Source organism: Cygnus atratus, chromosome 2 (assembly GCF_013377495.2).
Source record: "Cygnus atratus isolate AKBS03 ecotype Queensland, Australia chromosome 2, CAtr_DNAZoo_HiC_assembly, whole genome shotgun sequence".
NCBI lineage: Eukaryota > Metazoa > Chordata > Aves > Anseriformes > Anatidae > Cygnus > Cygnus atratus.
Genome location: NC_066363.1, coordinates 15,370,986 through 15,385,729, shown reverse-complemented (window position 1 = coordinate 15,385,729; position 14,744 = coordinate 15,370,986). Strand labels below are relative to the sequence as shown.

The following is a 14,744-nucleotide window of genomic DNA, read 5'->3' as shown; positions in this document are numbered from 1 at the left end:
ATGCTGTGGATATTCTGGTAAGAGCATTCATCATTATTCTTATAATAACAATGCTGCTATGCAGCCAAGAACAAAAGGCACCAAGACAGAAAACAAGCTGACAAGGTTTTGACTGCTGTTTAAGTGCTGAAGCACTTGGATGACGGGAGGTAGAAGAAAGATGTAAGTGGGGTTCCAGATCCTATTTGCTGTAATTATATTGCCAATGGATAAAAGCAAAGAGTCTTGGAGATCTTCGTTTGGAGTATTAGCTTTCCTTCTTTCTCCCTGAATAACATAACCTGTAGAGAAGTGGAAGGAAACGAACGTATGTTTACAACCAGATGCAGAAGAGAGCCTGAACTGCACATCTCCCGTATCACACAACCACTCTGACTTAGTGGACACCAAGCAAAAATCATTCTCTACTCTGAACCATATGGTCTATGGAGGAACTATGGAGTAAAGGAAGGTAAGGTGAACACTCATCCTCCAACAGGCAACTTAAGGCAAGGAGAGACCTACTGAATTTAGACTCCTATGAAGCACAGCAATCCTATTTAGGCAGGCTCAATTACATACCATGTTTTGCTTCATTGGACTGCATTTCGATACAAGTTTTCAGTAGCAAAGTCCCATGATAATTTCACTTAATGACTAACAAACTCCTGCAACCAGCTGCAAACCTAAATAACATTGATCACAAACAAAACCAAGTTGTGTAGCGCTCTAGTAAAGATTACTCCTAGCATGGCTAAAGCCTATTCAGATAGAAAGATGTTCCAAAAAGACAAAGTAAATAGTTACACAAATCCAGATTTCATGCCGGTGACAGTGACTGAAAGTAACAGAGTGAGGAAAAAAGGGAGCTCAGGGACACCACGAAGATGCTGCCGCTGACAAAGCGTTTTCACCTGTTGAATCAGCAAGCCCCACGAGTAACCTCAGTCTCTTGCCTTCGATGTAACACCTTCTGGAGAGCACTGCAGTACGGGCAGGCCGACGTCGGGTAGTCAGCACCGCTTCCAAAGCAGGGATGGCTTCTCAAATAGTATGGGTGTGCAGAAGCCTCCTGTGCATGGCATTGATTCATGACTAGATCTCCTCTGCACTACCACACTACTAATAATTATTCATTTAACAAGAGCATTCATCTGCTGTATTGGACATCCTCGTCCTCAGCTTGGTCCTAATGTGGACAAAGAGCTTATTTGTATAACGTTTTCTTAAACTGTTCAAACATACTCGTAAGGCAAGGTTCCACAGTTCAGGAGTTGCTTTGGAAAGCATGTTGATGCTTGTAAGGCAAGTAGTACATGGACGCAGCTCACAAAAACAAGCCGTCCAGGATCACCACGTATAGGAAACGGCTTGAGAGCCAACTGAGATGCTCTGTCTCATGAGAATATTATTTTTTCCATATAGATTTACTTCAAAAATTTAAAAGGAATTTATCCACAGACTATAGTTTATGGAATAAACTCACAACCGTATTTCAGAAATGACATGAACTAGCAGGTACATTGTGCTTAATGTTCAACATTAAATTAGGAGAGAAACACAGCTCCTCATATTCTCAAGCAGAGAAGGCAGAGGCCTGCAGCTACACCTAATTAAAACACCAGCAATATGCTTTTACTGTTTAATACCTGTAACTTACTCCTAGCTTCAACTACGATGTGCACCTTTTCTTCTGAAAAGCCAGTTTGTAATTTTATCTTGCTGTTGCACACCTCTCAAACTACTGTGTTTGATAAAATACCAAATAAAAAAGCAGAATACCCCCACCACACACATTTCTCTAACAAATCACATGTTGGTGCATCCTGTCTGCAGAAAGCTGCAATTCCTACAATGACATTATGAAATTACTTGAACTTCAATCAAGAAGAAAATACTAAAACCTATTCATGCCGCTGCTTATGGTAGCGTGCAAGCATATCACAAAGACAGCTGGTTAACCTTCCAGAGGTGCTAACAGCAAGACCCTGTGTACAGATACTGTGGTTGAAAGTAATAGTTTCTCTATCAACAGCTTCTACACAAGTATATCTTGAAAGCTTCCTCTTTAAGGATAAATATATGGGGATGGGTTAAGTGTTAAGAACTGTAACATCTCACTTTCTTCTCCAAACGTTGATTTTCTTCACCTCAAAATCTTCACTGCCAAAAATGTTTCCTGATCTGTTCCCAAGAGGTTTCCAATAGTTCAAGTCAACCGCAGCCTTAATGATTCCAAGCATACTATCTCCAAGACCACACTGTACCAATTCTGTTATCAGTAGCCAGTTTTTCATAGAAAATACTTAAGTTTTTCATTATTACAAGCACCTCTTTACACAATTGCGATTAAAACAAAGCAAAATATCTGTTGTTGCATCACTTTTCAAATGCTTTGTAACCCACCAGTGATTTCTGCCATGATAATTTAATTTCCCCTCTTGCTTAAATGTGGCACTTTTGCATGGGGGGAGATGAATTTAGCATCCAGCTTGTTCACAAAGGTCTTACTAGTACACAACACTACTTGGCTAAGTTTAGCATTTCCATCTCAGATTACAATTAGGAATGCTACCTAATGATTTAAGGCATTCTAGTTGAAAACATGGGCGTCTGTTCCTTGTGGTAGTATTAAATTCCCATACACTCTGCACCACTTACTACTCCCGTAAAGAGGCTATTTAATTTTGTGCAACTCAAACCTCACATTTATCCACACACGGGGAAAAGAAAAGTTTAGTTAAACATATAAATATAGCTCTTAACACAGCTGGCCGTAATTGATGCTTCTGAGGCCGTATTGCCTTAGTAATATTCCACGACTGTCGTAACGTCTGGCTAAACTTACTTTAATCCGAGGCTTTGTTTTAAAGGGGAAGCAGAAGAGAGGTATTTACATTCTTAAGTAAAAAGAATGTCAGTTAATACAGTGTTTCACGTCTATTTCTTTAAGAGAAAAATGCTTGAAAACGTCCCACTCGCTGTCACGGCAGGTACTACAGGAAATCACAAGCTGGCATACCACAAAGTGCAAACTTAACGGAAACTCCGTTTTTACATGGCAGTGTTACCCACCAGTAACCATCGTGAACACTCTGGTACAGTTTCGGCGACTAAAACCAAGACGAAAGCCAACTGCTGCTGAAAGAAACTGTAGTGCTACAGCATCCCCACCTCCAAAAAATCCAGTTCTGTGCTCCCCATCTTGCAACAGACCCCGTGCCCTCAGCTGCCACCTTGGCCTACAGGGCTGGGGGAGGACACCTTGGTCATCCCCTTCCCCATCCAGGCCAATTTTCTGGAAGCTTCAGAAAACTGAACCAGGCCTCCAAATGGACAGATGAGTACTGAAAAAGCAACTTCTGCGAGGTCACAGCTGGCTGCCGGAATGACTGACCTTGGTAAATGCGCTGCGCTCCTCGGGTGCTGCTAAACCAAGGCGGGCCCACCTACCTTCCTGCCCTGCTCTCCTCGGGTACTGCTCCGTAACAACGAGACAGTCTGGGGAGCTGTTCTGAGTTATATATATATATTTATTTTTCAATTGTTTGTTATAATAAATTAACTGGCAAAAAATTTAAAAAAAAATTAAGACTACTGCAGAGCAAACCACTCAATTTTTTTATTTCAGGTTTCTAATGACAAGTATGTGGCATAACATTTATATATAGAGTATCTAAATATTTAATTGTGAGTTTTAAAAAGATGCATTATCTAACACAGTTTAGAGTGAGACTTGCACTGAAACAACTCTCAGCCCCAACATACTTTGAACATCGGGTAAATGGCCAGGAAAATGAATATACAGAATTAATAATAATAATAAAAAAACCCCTGCCATCCCACTACATACAGCTTCATAGAGCTCTATCTATCTATTTTTATATACATATACATACACGCACATACAAAATATACATACACACACAGCCCTATAAACAAAATGACTAATGATGATGATTAATACAATGGCAGTGACAACTGGCTAGGTATAAACATGCACTGGAACGGTGGACTTCTCCCAAATTTTAATCTGGGAGTTTGAATACTTGGCAAAAATTCACCCATCTGACCAAAAAAAAAAAAAAAACAACAAAAAAACAAACCAGCAATATCAAAATGAGTAAGTTTTACATGAGATCCATCACAATGCCGTCCTTGCCCGAACAGCTTGCCTATTAACACACTTTTGCTGCTTTTCAGAGCAGGATTTTAGGCTTGGAGATCACAAGGTACTTCTAAGGGTCCTGCAAAAGATGATAAAAGATGAGGTTTCTCAAAGCATGTGAGCAGATCTGCCAGTTTGTTGCTACTGAATGGCAACACTTCCACTTCTTCAGACCCTAATTCTGACTTTGCACCTTTCGTCTGTAACTCATATCCACTGTGGACAATGCTTCCACCTAACTGAAATGCTGAGTTATTTCTCACCTGATCTAGCAAGGTAACACGGATTATTCAAGTCAGAAGCGCACTGATGCATGCACGAGAAGATGCTGTAAGGCTCCACAACAGTTTATGCCAATTTAATTCTGGATTATTGCAGTTCCACACTCCTCTGATCACAAGCCACGCATTTCCCATTCCTCCCCTTGACCTAACGAGTGTTACTAGTAGTGCACACAGCCACCCACTTGAAGCAGCTGATTTAAAGGAAAGTTATTTTTTGTCACGATATTTTTCGACCAGATGAGCTACTTCAGCGACTTACTGTACTGCCTTGTGCCTTCCACTGCTGATGCAACGAGGACGAAGACTGCAAGCTACAGGCAGCAGGGAGAATCAGACTGCAACAGTTATGACCTACTTTGGTATAAATTGCTGCAAGACCGTGTTCCTATGAAAATGAAATGTATTTTCACTTGAACTTACGGTCCCAGGGCTACTGGGGCACTTTATGAAACACAAAATTCAGGTAAATTTGCAGAAGACAAGTGGTTTTCATAGTTTTGTGTTCTCCTTAATGAGCGAGTTCCTTTTTTTCTTTAAACTCTGCAGAAACACAATATTAAAACTGCTGCCAGCTACAAGTAAACATTAATAATATTAAATACAGACATTAATTCATTCAGAAAGTGAAACTGCATTGAAAATTATGCACCAAAAAGAGCCAGTATCTATGCAAGCTTTTTTATTACTATCTAAACACCCTCCAAATTGGTCAGCTGGCAGTGAAAGAAGTGCTGGCAGCAATTTTACATGCTACAGTTACTTTTTAATGCTAAAACTGAGTTCTTCCCTGAAACTGCTGATATCAGCAACATGGCTATGTAACATTTTTGTCTGGCCTTTGAAAATTCAAGCAACATCTGCACTGGAGGGAGGTAGCACAGAGGAAAAAATAATGCTTATCACTGTTTTTCAAAATTTTATGATGCAGTTTAAACAACCTATAGCTGATATGTATAGTATGTTCTTCCGAAAAAGGAAATTCGCTGTTTCCTTTTTTTTAAACACCCAAGTCCACGCCCAAGAAAATCTAAACACTGAAATTCTTGAACATTTGTTTCTCACACGAATTTTTATTTGCATAGAAATGAGAAAAACAAAACAGATAAGGAATGCCCCATTTTCGAACTGTACAGTAAAAGCAAAGAAAAAATGTTATCTCCTAAAACGTTACACTTAGAGATATTTCGCAAATTCACATATGCCATGTTCATGCACAATTAAGGATAGAGTTTTATCTATTCTGAAGCAAAACCATCAAGCCCACATTTCAAAAATGGTCAAGACTTGTATTTTACAGAAATCAGCTACAGTACTACTCTCAGCATCTGGACAATCTTCAACTAACACCAGAAATCAGGCACATTAACATATACTAAATACAAGCTTGCAAAAACACAAAAGAAACTTCATAGACTGTAATTCCTGACTTTCTCTCATGGCCATCACTAAAACAAAATTTCAGTCCAAAAAGAGAAAAAAACAGCCAGAAAACACTGTTTCAAAGGCAGCAAATAATCAACCTTACTTACACTGGTTGATCTTGTGTATCGTGCTAATAAAAACTACCTCATTTCTTCTTTTTATCATCAGAAGAAGGTGCGTTTCACTTCTTGAAAGGACAAGTGCAAAGTTTTCAGCCATTCTACTATTAAAGATGCTGTAATAACATAGCAACTCATCCTGATGGAGAATTTGATGCAATTTTAATCACAACCAACTACTGAGACGCGTCACCTCTTGATCCTTTGGAGAGTGCTTTATATTTAACATCAAAAAAATTGCAGTCGTTTGTATTTATCTTTACTTCAAAAACAGTCCTTCCTTTCACCTGCTCTCATCTTCACACAAAAGCCTGAATCTAAGATCAGTAAAAGCAGATAGCTGAGGGGCTCGGCAGAGCGTGGGTGTTGCCCGATTTAATACTTGGGCAACTGAAGCTGCAGAGGATGCTGGCCAAAATGCCCCAACACCAGGCCCTTCAAGTGATGTCCTGCAGCTCCTACTAGGTTCATGATAACCCACATTACTGCACAGCTCACCGGCAGAGAGCGGCACGGGCCCCCACGTTGGGACAGGGTAAGGCCATGGCAGGCTGCCCCATGCAAAGGCACCAAACCGAAGGGCTTCCCCCGCAGCCAGCCTGCTGCACCCCAGTAAGACACAACGAACTGCAGCTCCCTCAACGAAAATTAACAAACCGTGCAACGCCTGATTCTCCTGATTTATTATTTTCTCCCTTTGCAAAACTGAACAGCCCCACGTCCTTATCTCAACACTTACTTCAAGGTCAAGGTTGTACCAAACCAGAGAGCTCAGCAGCAGGTTTCTTTTTCAAAAACACGATTTCGGGGATTAATACACGTAATAGCCAAGATACTGCCTTTGACTTACAAGAATCACCATTTCCTAAATGAAATGCTGACTCTTTCTAAATTGATCTAATCCAATTATTTTTCTTCTCTTTTAAATAACCACAAATCAGTCATTTTCGCATGAGGGTGATTTCATTGTTTCAGTTTAGCCCAATATATATAATTACTGTTTTTCATTTTACCGCAAGGAACGAGAAAAGAAGGTACTTTCACTTTTTCAGTTCAGCTTCCACATCAAAAGTGCCATTACCTGTACAGTTCTACACATAAAAAGAAAATTATTTGTTTATAGTCATAACAGAAAATTAATTACATGTGAGTACTTGTACATAGTATAGATACTACACAGAAGTCTACACTTTCATACAAGTCCATATAAATGATGGCTCTCCTTCCTGCTCATACACTAGAAACTATCGACAGCAGAAGTTAAAACTAAGTGAAGTCAAAGCTAGGACTAAGTTGAGCACAAGCAATCTTGTACAAAACACGTATCATAAACAAACTGCAAATATTATGTTGATTTTTTTAAGGGGAAAATACTATATCGAACTTGTTACAGCTTCTAAGCATTTGAGCATTTTAAGAAGAATGTGCAGTTAAATGTGGTCTCACAAATTAGAGGTTTAGGGAAAACATCTATAGACAGAAAACTAATGGTTTGTTGGCAGAACTTGAGAACTACATTAATTTATCAGAGACATGTGACGTTTTTCTCTGAGAAAGTGAAAAGAATGAAAACGATGGTGAGAAAACACCAAACTCTTCTTAGCTCTTCCTAGCAATAACAAAGTTAAGATTCCAGCCTCAATTTTGTTACTCAAAACTCTCCCCTCTAATAAAAACCACAAGAATACTAATGATATTTCACTGCTGCTGTTGGAAAAGAAAAAGCACATGAAAGAGCTTTTAAGACAGAAAACATATTTCATAACCCTTTTTGCAGCTGACTGTAAAGAGAAATTAAGAAAGACATAGACAAAAGGATCCTTCTAATATACAAAATAGCTTTTATTCAGTGACGTCCCAAAGAGGATTATAGGTCAGGTAGGAATTCCATCACCTTTCCCCAAAGTAAATGTTGATATTATAGTCTCGCCAAGCTGCTTTTGTGCATTTGTTTGGTTATGCGCGAAATTTGTACTAAATTACTGACTTCACCATCTCTGCGGATTTAAAACATCTTCAAACTGTTAATGGGACAATAAAATACCCTAGGAAGCCCACAGAATCACTCTAATTGGTTTAAGAATAGAAAAGTAAAAGGTGGTTATTACAAAAATACAGTATGTTTAGTAACAATATTCTTCTACAGAGAACACCCTTAATACTGAAAAACACAACTGTACTATTAAGTGATGCCAGTGAGATGCTTGTTGTCTTATTTTCTATTCACAGAAGTCAGAATTTTCATTTTCTCTGCATGACATTTCCAAAATAATCTACTAAGCAAGCTGATACATGTTTTACATCAGACTAGAAGCTCATACAGCCAAAGCACATGTTGTTTTCTCACAATTAAGTTGTATATACTTTTTTCTGGTACTTACACTACTCATCCACTTGGGGGGAAAGAAGCAAATTTAGAGAAAGGTCTTACTGGAAATCTACCCTGACTTAAAATTTCAAGTTTAGGTTACCAGGCCATGCCCATGGAGGACAAACTGGGGAAGAAAAAAAAAAAAAAAAAAAGTAGAATTTGTCTTTCCATTTCTGGGTAAACATGAAAAAGACTCTGTAGGCTACCCCAGTATGTCCATAACTATGACAACGCACAGACACTGGTCAATACTGTGGTCAGCTGTGGTTACTGCACAGCAAGTAACATCAGCCTTTATTCAGAAGGTTTACAACACAATATGTAACAAAACAGAGCAACACAGAAAGAACTACACAGAAAAAAAATAGATTATATTGGCCAGTACGTGACAACATCAATTAATTAACCAACTAATTTCAACTTTTTGTCACAAAAGGAGCCTTAAATCTGGGCACGATACTGCCAACATCTGACCAGGAGATCACGCTGCAGAACGTGTTCATCTGCTGTTTTGTGACTCTCTGACACCCCCCTCTTAAAAAATAATCCAGACCCTCTTCAGAAATACCAGCTAAGCCTCCACTAGGCTAAAGACTCATTTTCCTGTAAAGCCTTAAGATGCACATCCTCGTGTAAAAAATCCCAATGCACATATACACCAGAGCAGCAATGTTAAAGCTCCTAACAAGAACTCTACTGTTATGAAGTGTCTTCAAAGCAAGGCAGAGTAGACGCGAGTGCATAATTAGCAATATATGAGATGGGATATGAGAGGCAGGAAAGTACAGAGCTAATTCTGAGCTTTCTGCTACTGAGAGACAGGCAAATTTCTACGGGGGCACAGAATGTGGTAGATGGCATAAAAACTTAGTCAAAGGGAAATAGCACACAAACTGGTAAGTACTTTTAAAATGACAATAAAAAAAATCTAACTACAAGTTGCCCTAATTGCATTTTAAAGAATTATTTAATTTATGTAATTGCTTTATCACCTCTACCAGTAGATCCTGAGAAGCTTAAAAAAGAAAAAAAGGCATTCCAACAAGGATTCCCTCTCAGAGGGCTCACTGCAGTTTCTAAAAATAAGTTTGCCAAGGAGAACAGTCAACCTATAAAATATACAAATACATACATCACTTGAAATTCCAGAAAAGAAAATGACAGCAGAACAGGCTCCGCTACTGCCAAGCCTGGATTCCTCTTCCAGGTCTAACTAACGCCCTTCCAAGCGCCATCTGAGAAGGCACGATGAATCTTAACGCCAGTTAACTTGCCATACTTAATTAACATTGATTTAAAAAATAATAATAATATTTAAAAATGCCTGTTTTAATTGCAGTTTTGCAAGGTCTGACTGCTTGCAACAGCAGCTCTCACATGGAAGAGGTACAAAAAGTATTTGGAAAGGGGTGGCTGGGATGGGGAGGTAGGGCCCATCAACTGCCAGAAAACGTCCATTCTGCCTCTGCTCTTTCCCCAAAAAAAATCACTCCTGAGACCACATACTGGGGGCAACATTTTCTCTCAGCTAGCAGGGAACGGAGGGCATCTGCGCCCTACCTGCAGCGGTGACATGCACTGAGGCTGTGCCAGGCATCATGCATGGGTCTGCATTTACTTCTCCTGCAGGAGCTCACCTCCATGTCCGCTACTAGAGGAGAAAGAGCAACATCTAGGGGAGCCTGTTCCAAAAGCACAGCCTTTGACGGCTTACAAAAAAGGTCCCATCACCAAGCAGGTACTTCAGCTGTCCTTAACAGCAGTCGTGCTGCAGCCACCATCAGGACGGTTTCTGAAGGCCGCGCTGCCGCGGAGAGCCATGCGGTCCGTAACAGGCTGGTCCTCAGGTTTCACCAAGGGGCACATGTGCACCACACCCCTCGTCTAAATCAAGAGCAGTGGAAGGTGGGCATGACAACTGCTTATGGGCAAGTTGAAGCACTCCTACCAAAGGCAGAGAGGGAACTATATTCGGGGCAACAGCATGCGTCAGCCCCGCGGCTGTGTCACTCTCTGAGCTGGTCCTGCTACTGCCCAAGTTACTACTTCCTGAGCTGTAGCAAACGTGCTCTTTTTAAAACTGCATGACAGCAGATCTACCCTGAGAGAAGTACGGGGAGCATGGCTAAGAGCAGGGGGATGAGAACATGAATCAGGAAGAAAGAACAGCAGGAAAAGTTTCCGGACAGTTTGCATTCAGCTGTGGGAATCACTTCCCAAAGGAAGTGGCAGAAGATTAACCACTCGAGTCACTTAAACTCAACAAGACAAAACACTGCAATTCTGCACTCACATCAGAAGCTCATGAATATTCCAGAGAAACTTGCAGCCCTCCGAATCTGTCCCTCGCGAGGGCGGACACAACTAGGACCATTATGCAGATGGGACAAACGCGTGTCCAGAACCAAATGGTCTCCCTGGCTGCACAGAAAGGACACCAGATTTGTAACTGCTGACGCTTCATTTTTGAAGTAAGACTGGTTATTTATCACATGGCTGGCAAACAGGAACAGCACTTACCAGCTCCAACTTTGACTACAGTAAGATACCGTCCTCCAGGCCTGTTGAGTTTGCACCTTCCACTTCACGGAACATCTTTGAAAAGGACAAAAGTTGAAGGTGTTCTCATCATGAACGTGCCTCGTCTTGCCTACCTATTGCCAATGGCTCACTGTTTTTGCAACCCTTAAAAATATAGCCTTAGGCAGGCTTGCAAAATGCTACTTAATCATTTGCCAGAGGCAAATTTTTTTTTTTTTTTGGTGACAGGACAACGAATCATCAGTTTCATCACAGGGATGGACATGGACAATGAATGTCTTCACTACTTTTAGAGTTTTGCTTAATTTGTCAAGTTTAAGTCCTTCTAGTAGCACAACACTTCTTTAAAAAGAAAAAAAGAAGTTACTATCAAGTCATCTCATTTTACAGTAGCAAACTGGTTCTTCTCACCCCACCACCATCACCTAGTGAACGTGCCAGGAGCGCAGACTATCTAAAGCCGTTTCCACACACGTGAAGCCCCTCTCCATTTCAACACCTAAGCACACGCTCAGCGTTCGCCACAAGCGGTTTCACTGATCTGAATGGAGATGATCCCTCCTCCTAAAGCTTTGTGTGCATTGGCATGAACAGGACTGCAGCACCAAGCTGGTAAATGCACCAGAAAATCAACATTTTCACCCGACAAGTATGTGCACATGTGTTGGCATGAATGCTCCGTTGTATTATACAAAGGACAAATCCAGCAGAAATGAAGAACTCACGTCCAACTTTTTTGATAAAGAAATACAGTCACGAAGACTACCTGATGAGTCTAACAGGCAAGCAGACGTTTATTCCATAAGACGAAGACATCTGACATTGGCTCTAAACGCGACCTAACAGTGAGTCAGGGAAGAATTTCCTATCCCTTCACGCTTCCTCCCAACCATCTGGTACACGAAGGCAGTAATACTGGACAAAACGCGTCGCTCTCATTGTTTTAAGGCATTTCAGAAATCACCACGTGAAAGGGATCGCATACAGCGGCCTCCCATTCCCACTTCCACCCCGAAACAAGCTTATACACAGCAAAGGCTCAGCGCCAGCAGAAAAGGCACCGAGCCGAAGGCAGCGAGCAGCCCAAGCGCTGCTTTGTGCCCCCGCAGCCATTCAAACAACCCCGCACGCCTCCAACTCGAGGCTTTCAGACAGGCCCAAAACCTCGAGACAGCTACCCAAATTCCTGCCCTGACTCACTCCTTATCGCCCCACTCCTGTCACTCACTCCTTCCCCTTCGCCATGCAGGCAGTCCCGCAGGGCGGACACCCCTCGGGGAGGGGGGGGGGGGGGGGCGTCTCCAACTTCACGGGGCGCTGCGGACACCGGGGGGGGGGCGGCCACGAAGTGAGCTTCCCGCATCCCTCCCGGGGCCGGGCGGACAAAGGGCCACCGGGCGGGGAGGCCTGAGGCCGCCGTCCCGCCGCCACAGGAAGGAGCCGCAGCCTGGGCCCGGCACCTTCCCGCCCCGCTCCCGGGGCCAGGCGGCTCTCAGGCGGGGAGGAGCCGCGCCCCCCGCCCGCCGCCACCGGAGCCCTCCCGGACCCCCACCCGGGGGCTCTCCGGCTCCGATCCCCTCCCGGTGGTCTCCCACCCCCCGCCGCGGGGCTCCCACCCCCGTCCCCCCGCTACCTCGGCCATGGCCGCGGCGCTGCAGGCTCCTGCCAGGGGGCGCGCTCCGGCCCGCCCGCCTGAGGCTCCCCCCGCGCCCCGGCGTCCCGGGAGCGGGCTGGGCTGGGCTGTGCACGGCGGGACGCCCTGCCTGCCTCCGCGTCCCTCCGTCCTGTCCTGTCCTGTCCGCCCGTCCGGCTGCCCTCCGCTCCTCCGAGCTCGCTCCGGGGTGTGTGGGGGGGCGCCCGGCGGACGGGGCGGCGGGGGAAGGGAGAGGAGGGAGGGAAGGGGAGGGAGGGGAAGGTCCGCGCTCGGCCGCCCTCTCCCCGCCCCGGAAACACATTCCTCCCCGCTGCCGTCAAGCCCCAGGCGGGGGCGCGGAGGAGGCGCTCCGGGCTGCGGCTTGGGGAGGGAAGGAGGGCGAGAAGGAGGGACGGAGGGCGAGAAGGGGGGCAGGAAGGCAAGAAGGGGGGCAGGAGGGCTCGCGCTGGACGCCGAAGGGCACGGCGTGGCCGCCCCGGGTGACGCCGGTTGCGCCCTCTCAGCAGCCCCGCCGGGTACGGGACGGGCTCTCAGGGATCGCCGGTGTCCCCGCTGTCCCCCACCTCCCCTGGTGGCAGCCGCCATCGCCTTATTTGGTGGGGTTTCATTAGCTGCATGCCCGCCGTCGGGGCTGGGAGCACGCTGGGCTCCTGCACTTCTCGGCCCCGGGTGTGAGGGGCTGGAGGGGAGCGGCAGGGAGCGGTCGGGGTTCGTGTGCTGAGCCCCGGGACAGAGCCCAGGAGGGTCCCCAGCCCCGGGCAGGAGCCTGCTGCTCCTCTCCGAGTGCCCCCCGACGGGGGGAGCCGCTAATGAACGAGGGAAAAGGGGCACTTGGAGCTCTTCGGGGAGGTAAAGTGCCGTAGGGCGCCGAGTCAGCAGCTGTGCTTTGGGACCGACCTGCTGCCGCTGGAGCTTGTGCCGGTGCCTGTTTTGGGAGGATAACTGCAGATTGATAATCGTTTTTATCCTTTTTTTCCTCCAGTTTCTCACTAACAGCGCTTTAAAATAAAAAAAGAAACCCTTCCTTATTCAGGCACGAGTGGTTTGGATGTGTCTTCCCTTTGTGCAGTTGTTTAGGATGGAGTCTCTTAATGCAGCAACAAGCTTTTAATGCTGGTTCAACTGCAATTCTACAACTTTACATAGTGTTAGAAAATGAAATTGTCGGTTGCTTTCCAAGCAACTTCATCACAAGCAAACACCGAAAAACCGAAGTGGCAAAGAAATAACTCGCACAATCGGAGATAAAGAAGCCAGGAACCATATGGTGCAGCAGTTAACTTAGCATGTATTATTAATGCTGCCAGGAGCAGGGAAACAAGCTGCTGTAAAAACAAACTTCCAAGATGGCATATCACACAAAATAAAAGCAAATGCAGGATGGATAGCAATCTGCCATAAGACATTTAAGTACTGGGGGGGAAAAATGTCTTAAGGCAAGGTATACCATCCTTACTGTAAGAAAAAAAAATTAATCACGCTTTGCCAGACTATGTTAACAGTGAGTGGTCTTGCAGTACGGTGTACTGCAAACAAGCAGCGGCAAATGTGGCCCCCATTCTCATGGCTGTGGCTTACTGGGGCTGAGGAGTCAATAAACCGGTTAGCAAACTGGTGCTTCCAACGCTACCGCAACTCCCAGCGCAGACATCTGTGTGTCAAGTTGCCAGTGGCTGACTGTGTGATACGAAGCTGGCAGGAAAAACCTCCCAAATGGCTGAAAAGAATCGCTGAATTATTTGGCCGCTTTCTGGACTCCTTTTGGAGAGTGCAGATGTGCACGAATGCCATTTGTTATTTTCCAACACTTCCGAAGTACTAAAGATGTCAGAGAAAGTGCTGGAGGTATCTGAGCCAGCAGACGCAACTGCAGATGATGTCAAAATGTTTAATGTAGCATCTCCATATTGTGGTATACACAACATCTGTGAGAGTGAGTGAACATTTTTGCATGAAGGCGATCAAGCAAAGGCAGGTTTTCATGGTCTGAGCAGGCAGCAGGGAAGTGTTCGGGTTGCTGTTAGGCGTGGGTACCATTTCTGGGAATCCACAGCCTTGCATCTTACAGAAAATAGGTGAGCAAATGTGACACTGGGGAAAGGAGTATGAAATTGTGTGTATTCTCTCAGTATGTACACCAATTTGTTTGATATTGCTGGATTTGCTTTCTGTTAGCTATTGTTTATTCTGTATTTTGAGAGATTGT

The 14,744-nt window shown here is 44.2% G+C and overlaps 1 protein-coding gene across 1 annotated transcript in view; it reads right to left on the bottom strand.

The window, feature by feature from the left end:
* Positions 1 to 12,824, bottom strand: part of ITGB1 (integrin subunit beta 1) — a 44,529-nt gene extending 31,705 nt beyond the window's left edge. The window contains exon 1 of the mRNA XM_035545568.2: positions 12,518 to 12,824. Coding sequence (XP_035401461.1) covers positions 12,518 to 12,526 — 9 coding nt within the window. The 5' untranslated portion in view covers positions 12,527 to 12,824. The remainder of the gene's footprint in view (positions 1 to 12,517) is intronic.
* Positions 12,825 to 14,744: the final 1,920 nt, after the last annotated feature.